This window comes from Hemiscyllium ocellatum, chromosome 4 (genome assembly GCF_020745735.1).
Source record: "Hemiscyllium ocellatum isolate sHemOce1 chromosome 4, sHemOce1.pat.X.cur, whole genome shotgun sequence".
Classification (NCBI taxonomy): Eukaryota; Metazoa; Chordata; class Chondrichthyes; order Orectolobiformes; family Hemiscylliidae; genus Hemiscyllium; species Hemiscyllium ocellatum.
The window spans coordinates 72446202-72469014 of record NC_083404.1 but is presented as its reverse complement, the minus strand read 5'-3'; the positions used below and the strand labels follow the sequence as shown (position 1 = coordinate 72469014).

The window sequence follows — 22813 nt, the reverse complement described above, 5'->3', positions numbered from 1 at the left end:
TCTATCTCTTAGCCAAATTTCTGTAATAGCAATGATGTCCCAATCCCATCTTCCTAAAAGGCCCCGAGTTCATCAGTCTTACCTGCAAGACCACTTGCATTGAAATAAATGTAATTTAGCTCTTCAATTTAGTTACTACATAACTCTGACACTCTTGTTGCTTATTATATGGTAGGAATAATGTAAACACAGTTAGTCCATTCTATGTTTTACTATTGTTCATTTATTATTTGTATTGATATCACACACATCTTGCAAGATGTGGAAAACATCTAACAATGTATTTGCCGCAGAATAAAACAGATTTTAACTTTGTTTACATTTGTGACTTTGGTTTTGGCAAGTATGATGATATAAATGGCATTTCAAATAACATAAATAATGTTATGCTTTGCTGAGTAATACATCACTGTACGGAGGTAATGCCCACCACTGTCTGGAGTTGCCCTGAAGGATGCAGCAAATCTAATCGGGATGATCCTCAAATTAATCCTTGGATCAAAAAGCTGATAGGCAGCTTTACAATGGGCTATTATATGAATAGAATTATGCTGGGTCATGCAGGTCTGCCTAGACTTAATACTGCAGGGAATCCATAATTGCTGTCTCTTCCAAGTAAGACATACATTTGGCCAAAACATTCAGGATTGGTCATGTGCACGGATAATTCCAAGTAAGGTATACACTTGCATAGAAACTTGTGGATAAAGAGTCTGAAGAAATTCCTTTGTTCAGCAGCACTTAGAAGATTTGCATTGTAAGAAGGTACCCTAAATGGCGAAGATGTTGAGCAGAGTTTCATCTTGGTCAGCTGCCAACTCTCAAGTAAAAATATTTCAGGTTAGTTACAGAAATCAGGGTAGTGAAAGACAGTGATTGAGACATCAAAAGATCTTAAAAAGCGAGTGTTATTTGTTTAACCACTTAATAAATTAATTGTGTTTTATCAAGCTCTAAGTGTCTCCACTATATCTTCGTCTATGCATGTACCATGGTCTCTCAGAGACGGGCAATACTAGAAGCAGTTTACATAAGTTTAATAAGCTGTGCCTGAATCAAGATATTCTGATGGGACTTGACAGTGTAGATGCTGATAATATTTTCTCCAGTGGAAGTGACCAGAGAATAGGGGACACAATTTAAAGTAAACGATCATCCATTGAAGACAAAGATAGAAGTACAATTTTTAACGTCCAAGGGTTGTTAAACTCTCATCGGAGAGCAGGAGTGAGGATCATTGAATATTTTTGAGGCAGAGTTAGATTCTTCATTGACAGGGTAGTCAACAGCTATAAAGGATTCTCAAAGTTATAACAGAATTGGGCTACAATCAGATCAGCTACGACCTTAATAAAATGGTGGGGCACGCTCCAGGGACCAAATGGCTTATTCTTAATTTGTAAATATGGTTTGTAAAAACATGTAAATTGTGGTGTTGCTTAACTGTAAGTCATCTATGTCAACAAGCAGATGGATAATAGATGAATAGAATGTAGGGAGCATAAGGACATAGAAAGAGTTTTAAATGATGTTAGAATTTCAAAGGGTAGAATGTGGGAGGTCAATCTGGATTGTGTTGCTCTAGTCAAGTCCTGCAGTTTCAAGGTACCAATGAGGATTTCACCAGCAGAGCAGCTGAGGCAAAGGCAGATGCAGATGAGATTACACATATGGAAATAGGCAGCCATAATAGTGGTGCCAATATATGGTCAGTAACTCACCCTAGATCAAAAATAATGCAGTCACACAATATATTTACCAATGCTGACCTTGCCCATAATTTTAAAAGTTTTTCACTGAAACCTTTTAAATTTTCAAGCTCATTAATCATTTTAAACAAAATTTTCACCATCTGAACATCTTTGTTGCTATGTGCAAAGATTCTCCTAAATTTAACATGCATCCTTGCAATCTTCATTGTTAAAAATGGTGAACTATCTTCACACTAGTCTACCATCTGACAATCTAAACAGTTACAATTGCAGATTTTACATTTGATTTTATCAACGTGTCATTACTTAAAAAATATTGAAAGGTTTATTTAGGAAGTTTCGAAGGTTATTAGAATTAACATGTCACACCTTCTCCTGACTTCAATATTATCTCTAGATAATAACACCCTTTATTGCCTGGAATAAAAGCATGAATAGTGGGCACTGCTGCGAAGCAACGGAGGAGGATTCTGGGAGGAGTCAGCTGACTCACCAGTGAATGCACAGGAGCAAATAAAAGTGAGGTAAGCTATAGTGGAGTGGTCATTTTGAGAAGGGTTGCTTTGTGGTTGAAGTGCTACTGGAGGTTTAGGTTTGGGCTTTGGTGAATACCAAGCTTCAGTGAGGACAGCGATCAGCAATGAAGTAAGGTAGTTGGAGCAGGAGCAAACTATTGCTGCTGTTAACCCTACACAACAGCACTAGCAAACACTCCCCAGGACACTGGTTCCAGTCCTGCCTCATGCAGACCATCCAGTTTGTACTGGCACCACCTCCTCCAGAATCAGGTTCCAATGTCCCTCTTGTCCCATCCCACATATTCATCTTAGCTATCCTGCCATTCCTACTCTGACTAGCACATAGCACTGGTAGCAATCCTGAGATTACTGCCTAACTCCTTAAATTCAGCTTGTAGGATCTCATCCCATTTTTTGTACCTATAAGCATATGATGTAATTGGGATCATGGAGATCTGGCTCCAGGGTGACCAAAGATGGGAACTCAGTATCCAGAGGTAATCAATTTTCAGGAAAGATAGATTGAAAGGAAAGGGATGTGGGGAAGTTTTGCTGGTTAAGGAGGAGATTAATACAACAGTAGGGAAGCACATTAGCCCGAATGATGTGGAATCTATATGGTGGAACTGTGGAACACAAAGGGAAAAAAAAATCATGGGTGCTCTGTATAGACCACCGAATAGTAGTTGTGATTTTGGGGATGGCATCAGACTAGAAATTAGAGATGTGTGCAGGAAGGGTACAACAGTTATTAGGGGTGACTTCAATCTGCATATTGATTGGACTAACCAAACTGGTAGCAATGTGACAGAGGAGGATTTTCTGGATTGTATGAGAGATACCTTTCTCGACCACTATGTCAAGGAACCAACTAGAGAGCAGGTCATCTCGTCTGGGTACTGTGTAATGTCAGAGGATTAATTAGCAACCTTGTGAGCGATCCTTTGGGGAAGTCACCATAATGTGGTTGAATTCTTCATTAAGTTGGAGAGTGGCAAGTTAAATCTGAGACTTGGGTCATGAACTTAAAGAATGCTAACTTTGACGGTATGACGCATGCATTGACCAATATAAGCTGACCAAAGATACTTAGGAGGTTGATGCTGAATAGGCAATGGCGGACATTTAAAGAACATATGGATGAACTTCAACAATTGTACATCCCTATCTGGTGCAACAGTAAAACAGGGAAAGGTGGCTCATCCATGGCTAACAAGGGAAGTCAGGGCTAGTGTTAAAGCCAAGAGAAGGTATATAAATTGGTCAGAAAATGCAGCAAACTGGGAGAAGTTTGAAATTCAACAGAGGACAAAGGGTTTAATTTGGAAGGTGAAAATAGAATAAGCTTGCAGAAAACATGAAAACTGACTGCAAAAGCTTCAAATCGATACGTGAAGAGAAAAAGACTGGTGAAGACAAATGTAGGTCCCTTACTGTTATAATCAGTGAATTCATAATGGACAACAAAGAGTTGGCAGACCAATTGAATAAATAACCCTCCATAAATGCTAAGGGACAGGGGGTCAAGCATGAAGGAGAACTGAAGGAAATCGTTATTAGGTAGGAAATAGTATTAGAGAAATTAATAGGATTAAAACACAGTAAGTTCTCTGGGCCTGATGCTTTACATCCCAAAGTATGAAGGAAGTAGTGTTCAGTGTTGGGAAAAATGCTGGAGATTATTAAATTATTAAAGATGTAATAACTGAGCATTTGGAAAGCAGTGACTGGATTTGTCCAGGTCAGCATGGATTCACTAAAGGAAAACCATGTTTGACAAATCTGGAATTTTTCAGAATGTGATCAGTAGAGTGGACAAAAGTGAATCAGTGGATATTGTGTATCTGGACTTTCAAAAGGCTTTTGACAAGTTCCCACATAAGAAATGAGTAAGCAAAATTAAAGCTCATGGTGTCAGAGATAATGTATTGACATGATGGAGAACTGTTGGCAGATAGGAAGCACAGAGTTGCAATAACTGAGTCCTTTCCAGAGTGGCAAGGAGTGATAAGTTGGGTACTGCAGGGTTTAGTATTGGATCCCCAGCTGTTCAAAATATACATTAATGATTTGCACCAAGAAATTGAATGCAGTATCCCCAAATTTGCATATGATACTAAGTTAGGCCAGCAATGTGTCTTATGAGGAGGATGCTCCGAGGCTGCAGCCTGTCTTGAATAGGCTGGTTGAGTAGGCAAATACTTGGCAAATGTAATATAATTTGGATAACTCTGAGGTTATTCACTTTGTTGGCAAACACAGGAAGGCAGATCATTATGTGAATGATAACAGTTTTGGAAAAGGTGAGCTACAATGAGACCTAGGTGTCATGGTGGAACAGTCGCTGAAGGTTGGCATGCAGATGTAGCTGACAGCGAGGGAAGCTGATGCCATGCTGACCTTCATAGCGAGGGGATTTGACTTTCGGAGTAGGGACGGTGCTGAAGTTATACCAGGTCACATCCTAGTATATTGTACAGTTTTGGTCTCCTAGTTTGAAGGAGGACATTTTTATTATTGAGGGGGTTCAGCAAATATTTACAAGACTGATTCCTGGAATGGCAGGACTGGCATATGAAGAAAGACCAAATCAACCAGGATAATACTCACTGGAATTTAGAAGAATGAGGGGGATCTCATAGAAACATATAAAATCCTCATGGGACTGGACAGGCTAGATGCTGGAAGGAAGTTCCCAATGTTGGGAAATCCAGGACTAGGGATCACAGTCTAAGAATAAGGGGTAAACCATTCAGAACTGAGATCATGAAGAATTTCTTCACTTAGAGAGAGTTAGAAATCTGTGGAATTCCTTACCATAGAAGGTTGTTGGCACCAATTGTTAGACAGAGCCCTTGTGGATAAAGGCATCAAGGTGTATGAAAAGAAGGTAGGAGTGGGATACTGAAATTGCACAATCAGTTATGATCATTATTGAATGATGGTGCAGACTAAAAGGCCAAATGGCCTACTCCTGCACCTGTTTTTATATTTCTATCACATTTCCGCAAGCTTGAACTTATCTTGAGAAAGTAAACATGGAATGCAAATATTGCAATCTGATACAGACATCCTGATCACAGAGTTATACCAATTACTGTATATTATAACGCATGTACTTTCACAAATGTCACTTTATTGATTCTGCAGATCATGTCAATCCTTTTTAACTCGACCTTTGAAGTGATCCATAACATTGAAAACACCAAAGTAGTGTCCAAGTAGAATTCCCAGTTTCACAGGAAGCAAACTATTTCAGAGGAAAAAAGATAGATTGATGATTATATGATTTTGTTATGGCAACATTTAACAAAGAAAAGAGATGTAAAAAAAAAAGTCCATGATTAGTTTGCCATACATTTTACCAAAACAAGAATTAAAACAGTACATAAAATGATTAGATTAGATCGTTTCAGCACAATCACTTGTTTCAATTGCAGCCAATTCTTTAAACTTGACTTTAGTCTGATAAACATATTGGAGTTAAGGGCAAAAGAAATTTAGTTCCTTCAGCCCTGGCCAGAGACCTCGTTCTTTTAAAAAGGATTCTAGATGACATCAATGCCAATTTTTAGAGTCATGGAGATGTACAGCATGAATCAGACCCTTCAGTCCAACTTGTCCATGCCGACCAGATATCCCAACCCAATCTAGTCCCACCTGCCAGTACCCGGCCCATATCCCTCCAAACCCTTCCTATTCATATACCCATCCAGATGCCTTTCAAATGTTGCAAGTGCACTAGCCTCTCTGGCAGCTCATTCCATACACATACTACTCTCTGAGTGTAAACGTTGCCTCTCAGGACTCTTTTATATCTTTCCCCTCTCACCCTAAACCTATGCTCTCTAGTTCTGGACTCCCCCACCCTAGGGAAGAGACTTTGTCTATTTACCCTACAGTCGCAACATGACCACCCAACTCCTGTACTCAAAACTCTGATCAATAAAGGAAAGCATACCAAATGCCTTCTTCACTATCCTATCTACCTGTGACTCTACTTTCAAGGTGCTATGAAAGTGTACTCCAAGGTCCCTTTGTGCAGCAAATGCTCCCTAGGACCTTACCATTAAGTGAATAAGTCCTGCTAAGATTTGCTTTCCCAAAATGTAGCACCTCACATTTATCTAAATTAAAGTCCTTCTGCCCACTTCTCAGCCCATTGGCCCATTTGATCAAGATCCTTTGTAATCTGAGGTAACCCTCTTCATTGTCCACTACAACTCCAATTTTGGTGTCATCAGCGAACTTACTAACTATACCTCTTATGCTCACATCCAAATGATTTATATAAATGAAGAAAAGTAGTGGACCCAGCACCGATCCTTGTGGCACTCCACTGGTCACAGGCCTCCAGTCTGAAAACAACCTCTACCACCACCCTCTGTTTTCTATCTTTGAGCCAGTTCTGTATCTAAATGGCGAGTTCTCCCTGTATTCCATGAGATCTAACCTTGCTCAGCAGTCTCCCGTGGGCAACCTTGTCAAATGCCTCAGTTTGCAAAACAACACAATTATCTCAGTTTGCAAAAGTTTTTACAGAGTCAAAGAAGGTGGCACTGGAAAAGCGCAGCAGGTCAGGCAGCAACTGAGGAGGACAGTTGATGTTTTGGGCGTATATCCTGTTGAAAAGCTTATGCCTAAAACATTGACTGTCCTGCTCCTCAGATGCTGTCAGATCTGCTATGCTTTGCCAGCGCCACCCTTTTTGACTCTGACTTAGAATCACAGAGTCATAGAGATGAACAGTTTCGGGCACGAGCTCTTCATCAGGAAAGTTGGTGGGGCGGGGGGCAAGCAACAACCTTGGTGAGCCTTACATCAGTTGTCGGTAAATGTTGGAAAGGATTATAAGAGACAGGATTTATAATCATCTAGAAAGGAATAATTTGATTACGTATAGTCAACAAGGTTTTGTGTAGGGTAGATCATGCCCCACAAACCTTAGAGTTCTTTGAGTAGGTGACCAAACAGGTGGATGAGAGTAAAGCGGTTGATGTGGTATATACAGAATTCAGTAAAGCATTTGATAAGGTTTCCCATGGTAAGCTATTGCAGAAAATATGGAGGCGTGGGATTGAGGGTGGCTTAGCGGTTTGGATCAGAAACTAGCTAGCTGAAAGACGACGGAGAAGGGTGCTTGATGAGAAATGTTAATCCCGGTGTTCAGTTACTAGTGGTGTACCACAAGGATCTGCTTTGGGTTCACTGCTGTTTGTCATTTTTATAAATAACCTCGATGAGGGCGCAGAAGAATGGGTTAGTAAATTTGCGGATGACATTAAAGTTGGTGGAGTTGAGAACAGTGTGGTAGGATGTTGCAGGTTACAGAGGGACATAGATAAGTCGCAGAGCTGGTCTGAGAGGAGGCAAATGAGTTAATGCAGAAAAGTGTGAGGTGATTCACTTTGGAAGGAGTAACAGGAATAGTGAACTAGGCTAATGGTAGGATTCTTGGGAGTATGGATGTACATAGATCCCTGAAAATTGTTCCCAGGTTGATAGGGTTGTTAAGAAGGCTTTTATTGGTAGAGGGACAGAGTTTTGGAGCCACGAGGTCATGCTGCAGCTGTTTTTGCATACAGTTCTGGCCTCCGCATTAGAGGAAGGAAGTGAAAACTTTTGAAAGGGTGCAAAGGAGATTTACTAGGATGTTGCCTGGTATGGAGGGAAGGTCTTCAGAGGCTGAGGGACTTGAGGCTGTTTTCATTAGAGAATAGGTTCAGAGGTGACTTCATAGAGACATTCAAGATGGTTAGAGGATTAGTTAGGGTGGACCATGAGAGCCTTTTACCTCGAGTTGTGATGGCTAGCATGAGGGGACACAGCGTTAAATTGAGGGGCGATAGATATATGACGGATGTCAGAGGTAGATTCTTTACTCAGTAGTAAAGGCACGGAATGCCCTGTCTGCAACAGTAGTAGACTCACAAACTTTAAAGGCATTTAAATAGTCGTTGGATAAATATATGGATGATAATGGAATTGTGTAGGTTAGATGGGCTTCAGATCAGTTTGGTAAAAACAGATCAGTTCAGGTCAGTGCAACATCAAAGACCGAAGGGCCTGTAGTCTGCTGCATTGTTCTATATTCCACCAAGGACTCTAACAATTCTCTAAGGGACAGTAAATTCCAAAGCTAGTGATCTGTACTGTAGAAGGTTAGATGCCACTGATGCATGGGAATTACACCACCTGGAAGTCTCACACTTCCTGCTTTGGAAATACATTCCCACAATTTGAATATTGCTTGGTCAAAATTCTATTACTTGTGTATGTATCTACACAACACTAACTGTAGCAGTTAAATAAGAGGCTTAACATCATCTTCATTGGCAATTAATAATAACATTGAAAGCTGGTCTTCCTTTCCATGAGGAAATTAAAAAATAATTATTTTTATTTCATTATTAGGTTTGAAATTTTTAAGAGATACTACTATTTCTTTGTACTAATGAACATTTTTACTGAATGGAAGTGTATATAACAGAAAGAAAATGAACTTTTATTCCTTGTCTATAAAATGCATGAAGTAGCCTAATAGTCATACTTTGTTTTCAGCACTATAAATTTTTTTTGGAATAAGTTAACAATGTCAAATTAGCCCTAAAACATTCACTGTAACATATTACTTGCATTTCCATTCATAATAAATTATCTTTCCACTTCCTTACAGCTTCTTTATATTTCTGTATGTATTCACACCCGACTGTAAAATCCACCTGCAATGTTGACAATGTTAATAACAATGTGATGCTTTTTCTTATAATTGGTCAAGGTAGTGTTCAAAAATACAATGTTTCACTATTACAGAAATTTCTTCTGTAACGTGATGGCTGCAACCCTGTGTTATAGAAAAATTGCACTTTACAAACTGTGCTTAAAGCGTTGGTGTGATAGTCTTGTTACCTCCAACACACGTTTAAAGTTCGATCTGTAGAAACAGCATCCCAAATTCGTCAATCACATTACAGCCAATTTGTATTGACAAAACACACATTATAATAGAATGACCTACATATTTGTTTGTCACGCGGGATTTTTCTTCTACATGTAGGTTTGTTGTATAAAACACAGTTGTTTAATAGAGATTCATTACATCCAAGACACAAGACTGCTTAAAAGACAATATAAAAAGTTTTACAATAAAGAGATAAATTATACTTACTTCTTAATAGCAAATATAAAATATAGGCTTCGTGGCATCACAAGTAGTACTTGATCCCGTAAAATAGCATCTGTAATCTTTTTAGCAGCGTAATTCACATCCAAAATAGGAAGGAGGTGTGGCCACCTGTATAGAAATTAAGTATAAATTGAGGTAAAAACCTGAATTTGATTGCTTGCAATGTGTCCAAAAATAAATTACATGTGTTTTGAACAGTAAGAAATGCTATCACCCTCTTAAAATCACTAACACAAGTTTTCTCCAACATTTTTCTTCAGGTCCTCCCTGTTAACTGTTAGACTTAAAAATAATCATAATAGCAACTGTATGCTGTTTGCAATATCTGTAATAAACATCTGATTGTACCAGATCATAAATTTTCATTCAATGCAATGAAGGCTTCTCAGCACTTTCATTGGAATTGTGTCAGCCATGGCTTAGGTGATGACACATTCACCGCTAAAGGACAAGGCTCTGGCTTCAAGTACCAATCCAAGAATTGAAACTAAAAAATAAAACAAGGCTGATCCCCATGTGCAGTACTAAACATGCACCAGACTGTCAGAGTCTTTTAATGAAACATTAAACTGAAGCCCATCTGCCTGCACAGATGGATCTGACAAAAAAAACCCCATGGTGCTACTTTGAAGAGGAGCAGGGAAGTTATCTTCAGTGTCCTTAACACTTAACCCTCAAACAACATTTTAAAAATTTTTCTTATAATAAGCATTTACTGTTTATGGGAGTTTGCTCTGTGCCAACTTTATAGCAATGATTAAAAAGAGCTTAGAACAGGAAGCTGAAATAATTCTTGACGAGATTTTCAATCGAATCATCGAATCCTTACAGTGCATACAGAGGCCATTTGACTCGGATTCTGCACTGACCTTCCAAATTACATCCTACTCAATCCTCCTAACCCCATATTTATCACGCCAATCCATCTTTGGACTGCATGAAGCAATTGGGAGAAAGTGAGGACAACAGATGCTGATGATCAGTCAAAATGTGTGGTGCTGAAAAAGCACAGCCAGTCTGGCAGCATTCAAGGAGCAGGAGAGTCAATGTTTCAAGTATAAGCTCTTCATCAAGAGCTGACCAGCTGTATTTTTCCAGCACCACACGTTTTGACGGTGGGAAGCAATTGGGACACCTGGTGGAAACCCATGCAAACATGAGTTGAATGTGCAAGCTCCACACAGATAGTCACCTAAGGTTGGAATTAAATCCAGGTCCCAGGTACTGAGGCAGCAGCGTTAACCACAATACCACTAAGAGCACCAACGAGGCAAGCAGATTTACAGTAAACAAATAACTTGTCTATATGTTGTTTTGGACTGTTTCGAATACAAAGTCAGAAAAGGATTTTCCGAATGTTTTACCATCCTTGGTCCAGTTTTTGTCTGTTTTGACATCTCTCTTGTGTGGGCAAGAGGGACACAGGGGTTTGGGGGACAGTCATAATGCACCAGGAGTGTGTGAAGCAGGGTTGATGGAAGATTGGATTATTTTCTGACTGTAATTTTCATTTGATAACCATTTTTAAACTTTCAATTGCATATAAGAATGAACATTTTGTTGACTGCCTTTAGAATCTTGAAAACCTCAAGCTCACCTTTATGCCAAACCTCCTTTTCTTTCACCTTACTCAAGGACAATAAATCATTCTAGCACCCTGTATTCCACACATTCCCTCAAAAGGCCAAAGTTCCTCTAAGACCTATAGGTGGACAGCGAAGCAGGTTATCTCAGATTACAACAGGATCTTGACCAGGTGGGACAATGGGCTGAGAAGTGGCAGATGGAGTTAAATTCAGATAAATGCGAGGTGCTGCATTTTGGGAAAGCAAATCTTAGCAGGACTAAGACACTTAACGGTATGGGTCCTAGGGAGTGTTGCTGAACAAAGAGACCTTAGAGTACAGGTTTATAGCTCCTTGAAAGTGGAGTCGCAGGTAGGTACAATAATGAAGGCGGCGTTTGATATGCTTTCCTTTATTGGTCAGAGTATTGAGTACAGGAGTTGGGAGGTCATGTTGCGGCTGAACAGGACATTGGTTAGGCCACTGTTGGAATATTGCGTGCAGTTCTGGCCTCCTTGCTATCGGAAAGATGTTGTGAAACTTGAAAGGGTTCAGAAAAGATTTACAAGGATGTTGCCAGGGTTGGAGGATTTGAGCTACAGGGAGAGGCTGACCAGGCTGGGGCTGTTTTCCCTAAAGCATCGGAGGCTGAAAGGTGGCCTTATAGAGATTTATAAAATTATGAGGGACATGGATAGGGTTGACACATCAAATGCAAGCTGTTGTAATGCTCCTATTATGAAGGCACTGGGTTGAACCTTTCAAGACTGGGGGGAAAAAAAAACAATAATGTTTTTATTGATAAGGATATCAAAGAATAGACGAAGAATTGTAAATACATTTGACATAAATTAGATTACGTACAGTGTGGAAACAGGCCCTTCGGCCCAACAAATCTACACCAACCCTTCGAAGAGCAACTCACCCAGACCCATTCCCCTACATTTACCCCTTCAACTAACACTACGGGCAATTTAGCACGGCCAATTCACCTAGCCTGCACATCTTTAGTGCTGTGGGAGGAAACCGGAGCACCCGGACGAAACCCACACAGACACGGGGAGAATGTGCAAACTCCACACAGATAGTTGCCCGAGGCAGGATTCGAATCCGGGTCTCTGGCGCTGGGAGGCAGCAGTGCTAACCACCTGGCCCAAATCCCTCCAAACCCTTCCTATTCATATACCCAACCAAAGCCTCTGAAAGTTCAGCTATTATCTGATTTATTGGCATACTCCTGTTCCTGCAACTGGGATGTAAATATTAATTTGAATATGAAGTTCAAATACTATTAGAGCAGCCCTTTCTCCATGGATCTGTAGAACACTCATTTAAACAGAAAAAAGGTACTGCAATCTTAATCTTATGACTTTGGCTCTTAGTTGTTGGAGCTAATTTCCTGGAATTCCAGGAGCAATAATTCCTACTTTATCAGCTGTTAAATTGTTTTGGAACTTTGGGGAGAAAAAAAATCAAAACAAGAGCATCTTTAAAAGGAGGAAGAGAGACCAAGGCAGAGCCACATGGTCAGTGTAGGAGAGAGACAAAGAAACTTGCATTGCTGTCTGACTGCGCAAAGTGAGTGAATCTGCACAGCTACTACCTTTGCTGTTTGAGTTCCAAGTATTTCTGGACATTGGAGCATCTCTAAGAAAAATTAACAAACAGCGAAAATCACAGCTGACCTTGAAGAAACCTTTGTGGGAGAGCTCACAGTACAGGAACATATAATTGCATGGTTTTTAAGTGTAACTTGGCTTTTTTGTTGTATGTCGACAATCGTGATTAGAGTGGGTTATTTTTGATTTTATTGAGATCAGTCTCTGGATTAAAATTTAAAAATGGAAAACACAGGTACTAAGTTAACCTTGAACAGTGTTTTTTTAAAAATTTCAGGGTCTGTAGATTGTTAAGGTGCAAATATGGCCTTTAGTACAGTGACGTATTCTTCCACTCGGATATGGGACATTAGGGAGAGTTTTCATGTTATTAACGATTATGTCTGCAGTTAAGTGTGCTTGGTTGCAAATTCTATCAGATTGCATGGATCAGTTGGAGCAAAGCAATGAGGAATTTATAGGAAGTATGATGGATGGCAGTTAAAGGAAGGGGGGAAACCTCAGGTAGATGGGTTGCCTCCAGAAAAGGTAGGAGAGGCAGGCAAGTCATGCAGAAGTCTCCCGTGGCTATCTCCACCTCAAGTACAGAGGAACCTCAATTATCCAAAGGACACAGGCGTGGAGTATTTTGCTTGGTTAATCGCATTCCGGACAACATAGTTTAGCGGAGCATTGGGATATTGCGATCTTACTGGATAATTCGATAATCAGATAATCAAATTCCCAATAATCAAGGTTCCTCTGTATGCTGTTTTGGAAAATCTACGGTGTGTTGGACTTTCATGGAAATGGAGCACGAACAGTCAAGTTTTTGGCACCGAGACTAGCTCTAATGTAAAAAGAGGTATGTCAAGTTCCAAGCGATCGATTGTGATAGGGGATTTTCTAGTCAGAGGCACAGACGGACGTTTCTTAGGCCCACAGCGAAAAATCAGAATGGTGTGTTGGCTCCCTGGTGCCAGGAACAAGGATATCTCGGAAAGGGTGCAGAATATTCTCAAAGGGTAGTGGGACCAGCAGGAGTTCATTTTACACATTGGAACTAACAATGTTGAAGGAAAAAGGAGGAGATTCTCAAGGGAGAATACAGGAAGTTAGGCAGGAATTTAAAATTAGGTCCTTGAGGGTTGTAATAACTGGATTATTCGCGGTGCCATGTGCTAGTGAGGGTAGGAATAAGAGGATACAGCAGATGAATGCGTGGCTGAGGAGCTGGTGCAGGGGAGAAGGGTTCACATTTTTGGATCATTGGAATCTCTTCTGGGGTAGAAGTGATTTGTACAAAAAGGACAGATTGCACCAAATTGGAAGGGGACTAAAGTACTGGCAGGGGGATTTGTTGAGCTGTTTGGGATGATTTAAACTAATAAGGTGAGGCAGGGGTACCAGTGAGATAGTGAGGAAAGAGATCAGTCTGAAACTGGTGAAATTGGGAAAAGGAGTAAATCAGTCAGCCAGGGGAGGCAGGAACAAAGCAGAGAACAAGGCTGGACTGATAAGTTAAACAGCATTTATTTCAACGCAAGAACCCCAATAAGGAAAGCAGATGAACTCAGGGCATGGTGTGGAACATGGGACAGGGATATTGACTGGCAGCTGAAGGTTCCAGGATACAAATGTTACACGAAGGATAGAAAGGTGCAAGAGTGGATGGGGAATGGCGTTTCTGATAAGGGAAAGCATTACGGCTGCACCAAAGGAGGATATTCTTAGGAATATGTCCAGGCAAGTAATTTGGGTGGAACTGAAAAATAAGAAAGGGACGATCACCTTATTTAAATTGGATAATAGACCCACCCCCGCAATAGTCAGCAGGGAATTGAGAAACAAACTTGTAAGAAGATCTGAGTTATCTGTAAGAATAATAGGGTTGTTAATGTAGGGGATTTTAACTTGTCAAATATAGTGTTAAGGGTTTACTTTTAGATTACTTACAGTGTGGAAACAAGCCCTTCGGCCCAACAAGTCCACACCGACCGTCCGAAGAGCAACCCACCCAGACCCATTCCCCTACATTTACCCCTTCACCTGACACTACGGGCAATTTAGCCAATTCACCTAACCTGCACATGTTTGGACTGTGGGAGGAAACTGGAGCATCTGGAGGAAACCTCACGCAGACACGGGGAGAATGTGCAAACTCCACACAGACAGTTGCCTGAGGCGGGAATTGAACCCAGGTCTCTGGCACCGTGAGGCAGCAGTGCTAACCAATGTGCCCATTAGATGGAGAGGAATTTGTTAAGTCTATACGAGAAATTTTCTGATTCAATGTATGGATGTACCTACTAGGGAAGATGCAAAACTTGACCTGCTTTTGGGAAATAAGGTAGGGCAAGTGACTGAGGTAACAGTAGGGGAACACTTTGGAGCCAGCAACCATAATTCTGCTGGTTTTAAAATAGTGATGGAAAAGGATAGATCGGTTCTAAAAGTTAAAGTTGTAAATTGGAGGAAGGTCAATTTTGATGGTATTAGGCAAGAACTTTCAAAAGTTGATTTGAGGCTGATGGGAAAGGGACGACTGGAAAATAGGAAGCCTTCAAAAATGAGATAATGAAAGCCCAGGAACAGTTTGTTCCTGTTAGGGTGAAAGGCAAGCTTAGTAGGAATAGAGAACGCTGGATGACTAAAAAAATTCAGGTTTTGGTTAAGAGAAAGAAGGAAGCATATGTCAGGTATAGACAGCAGAAGTGAATCCTCAGAAGAGTATAAAGGCAGTAGGAGTATACTTAAGAGGGAGGTCAGCAGGGCAAAAAGGGGACATGACACAGCTTTGGTCAATAGGGTTTTAAGAAGAATCCAAATGGATTTTATAAATACATTTAGGACAAAAAGGTAATTAGGGAGAAAATTCGACCCCTCAGATCAGCAAGGCAGCCTATGTGTGGAACAGCAGGAGAAGGAGGATATACAAACGAATATTTTGCACCAGTGCTTACTGTGGAGAAGGACATGGAAGATATAGAATGTGAGGAAATAAATAGTGACATCTTGAAACATTACACCATATTACACAGGCAGTGGTGCTGGATGTCTTAAAACACAAAGATGCATAAATTCCCAGGATCTGATCAGGTGTACCCTAGAATTCTGTGGGAAGCTAGGGAAGTGATTGGTAGGCCCTTTGCTGAGATATTTGGATCATCGATAGTCACAGGTGAGATGCCTGAAGACTGGAGGTTGGGTAACATGGCGCCACTATTTAAGAAAGGTGCTAAGGACTGGTAAGCCTCCCATCAGTGATGGGCAAGTTGTTGGAGGGGATCCTGAGGGACAAAATTTACATCTATTTGGATAGACATGAAATGATTAGGGATAATCAACATGACTTTCTTCATGGGAAATCATGTCTCACTAACTTGATTAAGTTTTTTGAAGTAGTAACGAATTGGATAGAGCAGTGCAAGTGATCTATATAAGTGTTCAACAAGGTTCCTCAGGGTAGACTAGTTAGCAAGGTTAGATAACATGGATACAAAGAAACTAGCCATTTGCATGCAGAACTGGCTCAAAGGTAGAAAAGAGGGTGTTGGTGATGGAGGATCGCTTTTCAGACTGGAGACCTGTGACCAGTGGTGTGCTACAAGGATCAGTGCTGGGTCCACTGCTTTTCATTATTTATACAAATATAACATGAAAGAAGGAGGTATAGTTAGTAAGTTTGCATAAGACACCAACATTGGCGGTGTAGTGGACAGCAAAGAAAATCACCTCACAACAGGATCGTGGTCAGATGAGCCAATGGGCCAAGGAGCAGCTGATGGAGTTGAATATAGATAAATTGAGGTACTGCATTTTGGAAAGCCAAATCAGGGCAGACCTTATACACTTAATAGTAAGGTCCTTGGGAGTATTGCCAAACAAAGGTACCTTGGAGTGCAGCTTCATAGTTCCTTGAAAATGGAGTCGCAAGTAGATAGAATTGTGAAGAGGGCTTTCCTTTATTGGTCAGAGCACTGAATGTATGAGTTGGTGTGGTCATGTTGGGGCTGTACAGGACATTGGCTAGACCACTTTTGGAATATTGTGTGCAATTCTGGACTTCCTGCTATAGGAAGGATGTTGCGATACTTGAAAGGGTTCAGAAAAGATTTACAAAGAAATTGCCAGGAGGATTTGAGCTAGCGGGGAAGACTGGGGCAGTTTTTTCGCTGGAACATGAAAGCGAAAATCATGAGGGGAATGGATAGGGTAAGTAAACAAGGTCTTTTCCCTGGGTTGAGGAAGTCCAGAACTAGAGGGTATAGGTTTAGGGTGAGAGAGGAATATTTAAAAGGGACCTGAGAGGCAGCTTTTTCATTCAAAGGGTGGTGTGTGTATGAAATGAGTTGCCAGAGGAAGTGGTGGAGGCTGTTATAATTGTAACATTTAAAAGACATCTGGATGGGTATACGAATAGGAAGGATTTAGAGGGAAATGGGCCATGTGTTGGGAAATAGGGCTCGATTAATTTAGAACATCTGGCCAGCATGGATGAGTTGGATTGAAGGTTCTGTTTCCATTCTGTACATCTCTATTTATTATCATTATTTTGACATGCTAATTTCTCTTTCTTTCATGTATAATTTTAATCAATGCAACTTTTAAAGTCCTTCTTCTACGGCATTTGTTATAGACTAAGCCAGACCCCTCAAAACATATTTAAGCAGATAGCCTAGGTCGCAGTTTTGTTGTTTGTTCAGTATTCCTGATGAAGGGCTTATGCCCAAAACGTCAATTCTCCTGCTCCTCAGATGCTGCCTAACCCACTGTGCTTTTCTAACACCACACTCTCAACTCTGATCTCCAGCATCTGAAGTACTTACTTTCTCCTATTTGTTTAGCTCAGTGTATAGTGGATAACCACAGATTAAATTAGCTGAGTCAACTGCCAAGTTTCACACAAACAAAATTTATTTACAAAATTATGTAATGAAACACCAAGAACAGAAAACAGAATACCAGATAACTCATCTTCTTCAAACCCAACTTAATGATGCTGTTCTGGAAATATGTGCAACAATCCCAATACACATATCCCTGAGCACAAATAGTAAAACAATAGGAACAAACTAAAGCTTACAGGCTTGAAGTTAGGAGAGAGAAAAGCTTCCAGTTTCCTCTGTGACTCTGACTTAACACACTCCCACACTGAATTGAATTGCACAGCTCGCGAGCTGGCCACGTTCCCTTGACTATACCAGTTTTTGGAAAAGCACAGCAGGTCAGGCAGCATCCAAGGAGCAGGAGAATCGATGTTTCGGGCATGAACCCTTCTTCAGGAATGAAGAAAGTATGCCAAGCAGGTTAAGATAAAAGGTAGAGGGGAGGGGCGTTGGAAATGCGATAGGTGGAAGGAGGTTAAGGTGAGGGTGATAGGCCAGAGTGGAGGTGGGGGCAGAGAGGTCAGGAAGAAGATTGCAGGTTAGGAAGGCAGTGCTGAGTTCGAGGGTCGGGACTGAGACAAGGTGGGGGGAGGGGAAATGAGGAAACTGGAGATATCTGAGTTCATCCCTTGTGGTTGGAGGGTTCCTAGGCGGAAGGTGAGGCGCTCTTCCTCCAGCCGTCCTGTTGCTACGGTCTGGCGATGGAGGAGTCCAAGGACCTGCATGTCCTTGGTGGAGTGGGAGGGAGAGTTGAAGTGTTGAGCCACGGGGTGGTTGGGTTGGTTGGTCTGGGTATCCCAGAGGTGTTCTGTCTCCCCAATATAGAGGAGGCCACATCGGGTGCAGCGGATGCAGTAAATGATGTGTGTAGGGTGCAGGTGGTTAATTTGAGGTGGATATGGAAGGATCCCTTGGGGCCTTGGAGGGAAGTAAGGGGGGAGGTGTGGGCGCAAGTTTTGCATTTCTTGCGGTTGCAGGGGAAGGTGCCGGGAGTGGAGGTTGGGTTGGTGGGGGGTGTGGTCCTGACGAGGGAGTGGTCTTTTTGGAACGCTGATGGGGAGGGAAGGGAAATACATCCCTGGTGGTGGGGACCGTGCCCACCTCCAAACGGACCCCACCACCAGGGATATATTTCCCTCCCCTCCCCTATCAGCGTTCCGAAACGACCACTCTCTCCGTGACTCCCTCGTTAGGTCCACACCCCCCATCAACCCAACCTCCACTCCCGGCACCTTCCCCTGCAACCGCAAGAAATGCAAAACTTGCGCCCACACCTCCCCCCTTACTTCCCTTCAAGGCCCCAAGGGATCCTTCCATATCCGCCACAAATTTACCTGCACCTCCACACACATCATTTACTGCATCCGCTGCAGCCTCCTCTATATTGGGGAGACAGGCTGCCTACTTGCAGAACATTTCAGAGAACACCTCTGGCACACCTGGACCAACCAACCCAACCACCCCATTGCTCAACACTTCAACTCCCCCTCCCACTCCACCAAGGACATGCAGGTCCTTGGACTCCTTCATCGCCTGACCATAGCAACACGACGGCTGGAGAAAGAGTGCCTCACCTTCCGCCTAGGAACCCTCCAACCACAAGGGATGAACTCAGATTTCTCCAGTTTCCTCATTTCCCCTCCACCTTGTCTCAGTCCCAACCCTCAAACTCAGCACCACCTTCCTAACCTGCAATCTTCTTCCTGACCTCTCCGCCCCCACCCCGGCCTATCACCCTCACCTTAACCTCCTTCCACCTATCGCATTTCCAACAGCCCTCCCCCAAGTCCCTCCTCCCTACCTTTTATCTTAGCCTGCTTGGCACACTTTCCTCATTCCTGAAGAAGGGTTCATGCCCGAAACATCGATTCTCCTGTTCCTTGGATGCTGCCTGACCTGCTGCGCTTTTCCAGCAACACATTTTCAGCTCTAATCTCCAGCATCTGCAGTCCTCACTTTCTCCTATGCCAGTTTTTCACAAGACCTTTCAAGCTTTTGGTTTGAAGCATTATCTCTTAGCATAAACAACAAGACCCCAATGAACCATTCAAATTTCAGATATGGTGGAGCCTGGCCAATTGCCCCACCTCTCTAAAAAAACCTCAAGGACAAAGTAACCTTGTACAAGTCCAGCACTGTGACACATTATTGACTTTATTGATGACATTGGTTTCTTAGCTTTTTTGCCATACTTGCTACGAATATCTTCAGTTTGCAATCTCCTGGAAATGATTCTTGGCTTGAGCATTTCGAATCGTCACATGCACCAGTAGTCAGTGTACTTTTACTTGGCAGAATTCAGAATCATTTGTTAAGCCAACTAATATTAAATTATCTTGTAAAGAATATTTATTAGAATGCTACAACAATACCTATTTGAAATCATGACATACTGTTCAAGCTTGAATAAATAAATTTGCACATATACCATAGTAAATTTAGTGAATTAATGTGTACATACTTCGTTTTACAGCCATCAAACATTCCAGTGTTTATGAAGTATGGGCAAACCATCGTAGTCCTTACACCGTTTTTCCCTGAAACTAGCAATTCTAGTGCAACAGACTCTGCAAAACCAACCGCTGCAAATTTGCTTGCACAATAATCTGTAAAAGAAGAACAACGTCCATTCACCAAATATACGTGGGAGCTGGTTTGACAGAAATCAACAGTGTTAGAACAGGGGGACAATTTTATGAAATTTGCTGTAAATAGCTGAGCATTTAGTTTCCCTGACTGAATTGGTTGAACATAGAGTGCAAAAATACTTTTTATAAGCAAAATACATGTATTTCTTGTAAATAAACAAAACTTATGCTCTTCCCTTTGTTCCCTCAGGTTTAATATCTCAGACAAAGCAGATGACAGTTATAGTAACTAACTTTGCTTGCAAGTCAATATGCATAATATGCAATGAAAATTACCCTCATCAGACTTTTCTGTTATCTCAGCAAAACAAAGATTAAAAGATGCTTGAAGGGAGGTAGTGGCCTGGTGGAAGTGTTACTGGACAACTAACCCAGAAACTTGGGTTAAGACCTGGGGGTGCATGGACTCAATTCCCATTATGATGGTGTAAGGAATTTAAATTCAGTGCATAAATCTGGACCCAACCATTGTTGATTGTCAGGTACACTAATATTCTTTAAAGGGGAGAAGTTGGTTCACTAATATCTTTGAAAGGAAGAAGCTGAGACTCCAGATTCTCAATGATTTTGACTGTCTATGTGTACCTAACACTTTGTGGAAACCTAGGCAAGTGATTGCCAAATCCCTTGCTGAGATATTTGTATCATCGATAGGCACGGGTGATGTGAAGGAAGACTGGATGTTAGGTAACATGGTGCCATTACTTTAGAAAGACGATAAGAAGTAGTCAGAGAACTATAGACTAGGGAGCCTAATTGGAGGGGATTCTAAGGGACAGGATTTACATGTATTTGGAAAGGCAAGGGCTGATTAGGCATAGTCAACATGACTATGCGCATACTTGATTTGAGTTTTTGGAAGAGGTGACGAATAGGATTGATGAAAAAAAGAGTGGTGGATATTGTCTATATGGACTTCAGTAAGGCATTCGACAAGGTTCTGCCTAGTAGACTCTTTAGCCAGGTTAGATCACATGGAATACAGGGAAAACTATGTAATTTTCTATCCAAGTGACTCTAAGGTGGGAGATAGAGGGTGGTGGTGAAGGGTTGTTTTCTGGATTGTGGGTCTGTGACCAGTAGTCTGCCGCAAAAATCAATATTAGGTCATCTTCTTTTGGTCATTTATATAAATTATTTGGATGCAAATATAGGAGGTATGGTTAGTAATTTTGCAGATGACACCAAAATTAGTGGTATAGTGGACAGCGAAGAAGGTTACCTCAGAATACAAGGGACCTTCATCAGATGGGCTGAGGAGTTTAATCTAGATAAAGTAGGGGTGATACACATTTTGGTAGGGCAAATTAAGACAGATCATATGCACTTTATGGTAAGGTCGTGGCAAGTGAAGCTGAACAAAGAGACTTTGGAGTGCAAGTTCATAGCTCCTTGGAAGTAGAGTCACAGGTAGATAGGGTCATGAAGTCGGCATGTGGTATGTTTGCCTTTATTGGTCAGTGCATTGAGTATAGGAGTTGGGAGGTCATGTTGTGGCTTTATGGGACATTGATTATCCCACTTTTGGAATATTGCATTCAATTCTGGTCTCTCTGTTATATGAAAGATGTTGTGAAACTCGAAAGGGTCCAGAAAAGCTTTGCAAAAATGTTGCCTGGGTTGGGGCTGTTTTCCCTGGAGGCTTAGGGATGACCTGATAGAATTTTATAAAATCATGAGGGGCATGGATAGGATGAATAGTCACGGTCTTTTCCCCAGGGTAAGGGAGCCCAAAACTAGAGGGCATAGGTTTAAAGTGAGAGGGGAAAGGACCTAAGGGGCAACTTTATCATGCAGGGAGTGGTGTGTTTATATAGAATGAATTACCAGAGTAAGTGGTGGAGGCTGATACAATTCCAACATCCAAAAGGCATCTGGATGGGGATATAAATCGGAAGGGTTTAGAGGGATATGGGCCAAATGCTGGCAAATGGGACTAGATTAAGTTAGGATATCTGGTCAGCATGGATGAGTTGGACCGAAGGGTCTGTTTCCATGTTGTACATCTCTAAGACTCTTCGACTCTTCACTGATATGATCAAGCAAGGCACTCAGCTGTGTCAAACCAATACAACATCGAAAAAGGAGGAATAAAACCAGGCACTGACCTAGACACTACAAATTTCAACTGCTAACCCTGAAAACATATTCCTCACATGTGGTGAGCTGTCAAAACTGACAGAACCATCCCACAAGCTCATTAACTAACATCATGATATTGCCTATAAAGTATGATTCTGTAAATAATAATTTTCCAAATACCATCATTACCATCATTGTCCCACTGGCAGAACAAACTCACCAGAAGTAGTGGCACAGTGATATACATTTGGGAGGGAATTGCCTTCTAAGTCCTCAATGTTGACTCTGAACCCAATGATATTTCATGCCATCAGGTCAAACATGGATCAGCTAACCTTCTGTTAGCTGTCATCTCTCTCTCGCACTTATGAGGAAAGGCTGAGGGACTTGAGGCTGTTTTCGATGGAGAGGAGGAGTTGAAAGGTGACTTAATAGAGACATAAAAGATAATCAGAGGGTTAGATAGGGTGGACAGGGAGACCCTTTTTCCAAGTATGGTGATGGCAAGCATGAGGGGGCATAGCTTTAAATTGAGGGGTGATAGATATAGGACAGATGTCAGAGGTAGTTTCTTTACTCAGAGAGTAGTAAGGATATGGAATGCTTTGCCTGCAA

At 41.4% G+C, this 22813-nt stretch overlaps 1 protein-coding gene across 1 annotated transcript in view; it reads right to left on the bottom strand.

The window, feature by feature from the left end:
* Window positions 1-200: 200 nt before the first annotated feature.
* Window positions 201-22813, bottom strand: part of sdr16c5b (short chain dehydrogenase/reductase family 16C, member 5b) — a 70657-nt gene continuing 48044 nt past the window's right edge. The window contains exons 4-6 of the mRNA XM_060823400.1: window positions 19930-20074; window positions 9399-9524; window positions 201-5480 (exon numbers count right to left, since the gene is read on the bottom strand). Coding sequence (XP_060679383.1) covers window positions 5387-5480; window positions 9399-9524; window positions 19930-20074 — 365 coding nt within the window. The 3' untranslated portion in view covers window positions 201-5386. The remainder of the gene's footprint in view (window positions 5481-9398; window positions 9525-19929; window positions 20075-22813) is intronic.